Source organism: Temnothorax curvispinosus, unplaced genomic scaffold, assembly GCF_003070985.1.
Source record: "Temnothorax curvispinosus isolate PA1 unplaced genomic scaffold, ASM307098v1 QBEX01008488.1, whole genome shotgun sequence".
Classification (NCBI taxonomy): domain Eukaryota; kingdom Metazoa; phylum Arthropoda; class Insecta; order Hymenoptera; family Formicidae; genus Temnothorax; species Temnothorax curvispinosus.
Window position 1 is genome coordinate 1,418 of NW_020218268.1, and position 2,778 is coordinate 4,195.

The following is a 2,778-nucleotide window of genomic DNA, read 5'->3' on the forward strand; positions in this document are numbered from 1 at the left end:
ATCCATGAAAATCTTATAATATATATAACTCGCGCTTAAGTGCGTAAGGAAATATATCCAACTAATAGAGGAGCCACAAATGGAGGATACTTTCGTTTCTTTTTTGTACAGTTGTCGTATGTATGTATAGGCTAAACTCTATGTTTTAACATAAACTTAATCACGATATTCAGGACCTTAAGAGAGATCATCACAATGATAAAATCTCGGATTCCAAATATATTTTATTCAACACTAAACATCAACCCCATCATTTCCATTCCAACGTGTAAGAAATCAGTAATAAAAAAAAACGTTGCGAGAAATATAACAGCGAATATAGATCTTTTTCTCGAAGTATAGATGCCTGTAGAAATAAAAGAAAGAAAAGTCGAAAGAGATGTGTCACTAAACGACACGGAAACACTGCGGACCTATTCTATAACTCTTAATGACAGTTTTTTATCATTATATTGTCGTTGCGCAGATTTTTTACTATATATAATATCTGTGCAACGCAAATATGACGACAACGAAACGTTAAGAGCTACAGAATAGGCCCACTGATGTTTGATAGATGTTACCGGGTACGTTTTTATCGTTTACGTCGAAACTCGCACTGTCGCTGCGATACTTCTTCACGATCGAGAGAAAAAAAATAAAGCTACGGATAGTACATCACACTCAGAAATGCCAAGTTACTAACGTATTGTAATAATTACTCTTACCGCATCGCACATTGCGGAACGCGATGCTTTTGACAAAGATGTTACATCGAGATTAAAATACATCTTGACATCCGTTGATAATTCACATAAAACAACGGCCGATTTAATAATCGTCACCGCGGGAAATTACTTCTTTACATGTGGGACGCAGAACGAGTGTATGCTCGAACTGAGCGGTGTAACAGCCCTTGACGTCGACCAACGGCGGATACGCTTCCACGGCACCTTTCTCGCAGAGATCCTTCAGCGCCATTTGGTACTTGGTGCAACCGACGCGGTCCAACCAGCGTTTACAAAAAGCCAAAGTACCTGAAACACGAATGTTCGAGCATTAAGATTACGCTGTTAATTATTATTTCTTTTAAGCCAATCAAGTGTTCGTTGAGCTTCTTACCGAAATGCTTATTGATAGTATTAAGAAGTGACTTGCTGCTTTGCAGTCTCAATGGCACGAAACCGGCGTCGAAACTCTTCATGTAATGCGAACATTCCATGTCATCGTGAACTACGCCTCTACCGGTAGATCCGAAGGTTTCGATCGCGTAAAACTCGTTTTCCTCCATTCGAATCGCCTCGCCGCCTCTGACTATCGGCACCGTTTTCCCAGCGTGTATGCGATAAGGGGAGATCGAGTGGCCATTCAGATTCCTAATTGATTTCACCTACAAAAGATTCAATCTAATTAAATCTCTATTACTATCTGTGGTTTTAATACTGATTTTTGTTATTAATTTTGTTTGAAATATCTTCACAATTACGTGTCGAATTGAAGCTTAGGAACTTGCGATTAAATCAGGAGTTTTATTTTCAAAGCTCGATTCACTAAAATCAACGAAGCAACTTACTATCAAAGATAACTGGATAATCCAAATAAGAAAAAAATTAAACAACGGGATCGAGAAATACTTTGCATATATCGTGTTATATTTCATACCTGATACGTCTTGCCATCCAGTTCCACCTCGTACGATTCCATAACTTCCTGAATAGCAGCACCGACGTCGCACAATTGCACGTCGATACCGGCGGCCTTGATACCGGTATTGGTAGCATCACGGACAGCCTCGATCAGCTTGTCGTACTTAGGATTGAATGTCAAAGTGAACGCGCAGTCGATGATACGTCCGTTGATGTGAGTACCGAAGTCAATCTTGGTGACATCATCATACTCGAGAACAGTCGGATCACCGGCATTTGGGGTGTAGTGGGCCGCGCAGTGGTTGCGGGAGCAACCGGTTGGGAACGCCAATCCAGCCAGGAGACCGTCTTCCCCTATCAATTTCCGAGCGGTATCCTCTAGCTCGTTACAAATCTCTATCATAGTCATTCCCGGCTTGATCTGCGGAATTTATTAAAGAAATATATATTAAATCAATTAATATATATAATGAACGTATATTAATGTATACATTAAATTTATATTGCTCATGCAACAGATATATCTCGATGTTTAGCCTAAGATAAGGATACGGTCAACGTGACGCTACAAATGCTTTGGAGCGTTCTTCTTCTCTTTCTTTCTTCATTGAAAGAAAAGAGAAGAGGAATGCTTCGAAGCATTTGTAGCGTCACGTTGACCGTAGCCTTAATGTAACCCATACTCGAGAATTGAGAACTTGCGTTTTCGCAACAACACACAGACTTTACATACCCATTTCATGATATGCTTTCTGGTTTGTCGATGTGCCTCGGCCGCCTGTCTGGCCTCGTTGTAAATATCATTGTGCATTCTGTCGAGGGCACGCGCCTCCTCGCTTGTGAAGCGCATCTTTGCCATCCTGTCGTCTATCCCAGCGGATCCGTGAACCATTACTTGCCCCACGGGGAAATTACCGTCCGGAAATAATTCTGACACGGGAATGCTCGGCGGATCTGTCTGCTGTTTAATACCGCCCTTATCTTTGGGTTTGCGCTTCTTCTTCTTTTTCTTCTTGGCCTCCTCGTTCTCACCGTTGTTCTCGGTTACGACGGTTACCTCTGTGGTACCTAAAAATTTAACCAAACAATTTGTTATTGTTATCGAATCATAAACGTTGAAGCCTGTAGTTGTACTTATATAGTTATTTGTGTA

General features: G+C 40.9%; 1 protein-coding gene across 1 annotated transcript; it reads right to left on the reverse strand.

The window, feature by feature from the left end:
- Nucleotides 1-204: 204 nt before the first annotated feature.
- On the reverse strand, nt 205-2,693 carry LOC112457948 (methionine aminopeptidase 2-like; the record flags this gene model as incomplete). Its single annotated transcript, XM_025021287.1, has 4 exons — nt 205-1,016; nt 1,102-1,369; nt 1,642-2,046; nt 2,359-2,693. Coding segments are annotated over 4 exons (1,214 nt in total), but the record flags the coding sequence as incomplete, so codon positions are not given.
- Nucleotides 2,694-2,778: the final 85 nt, after the last annotated feature.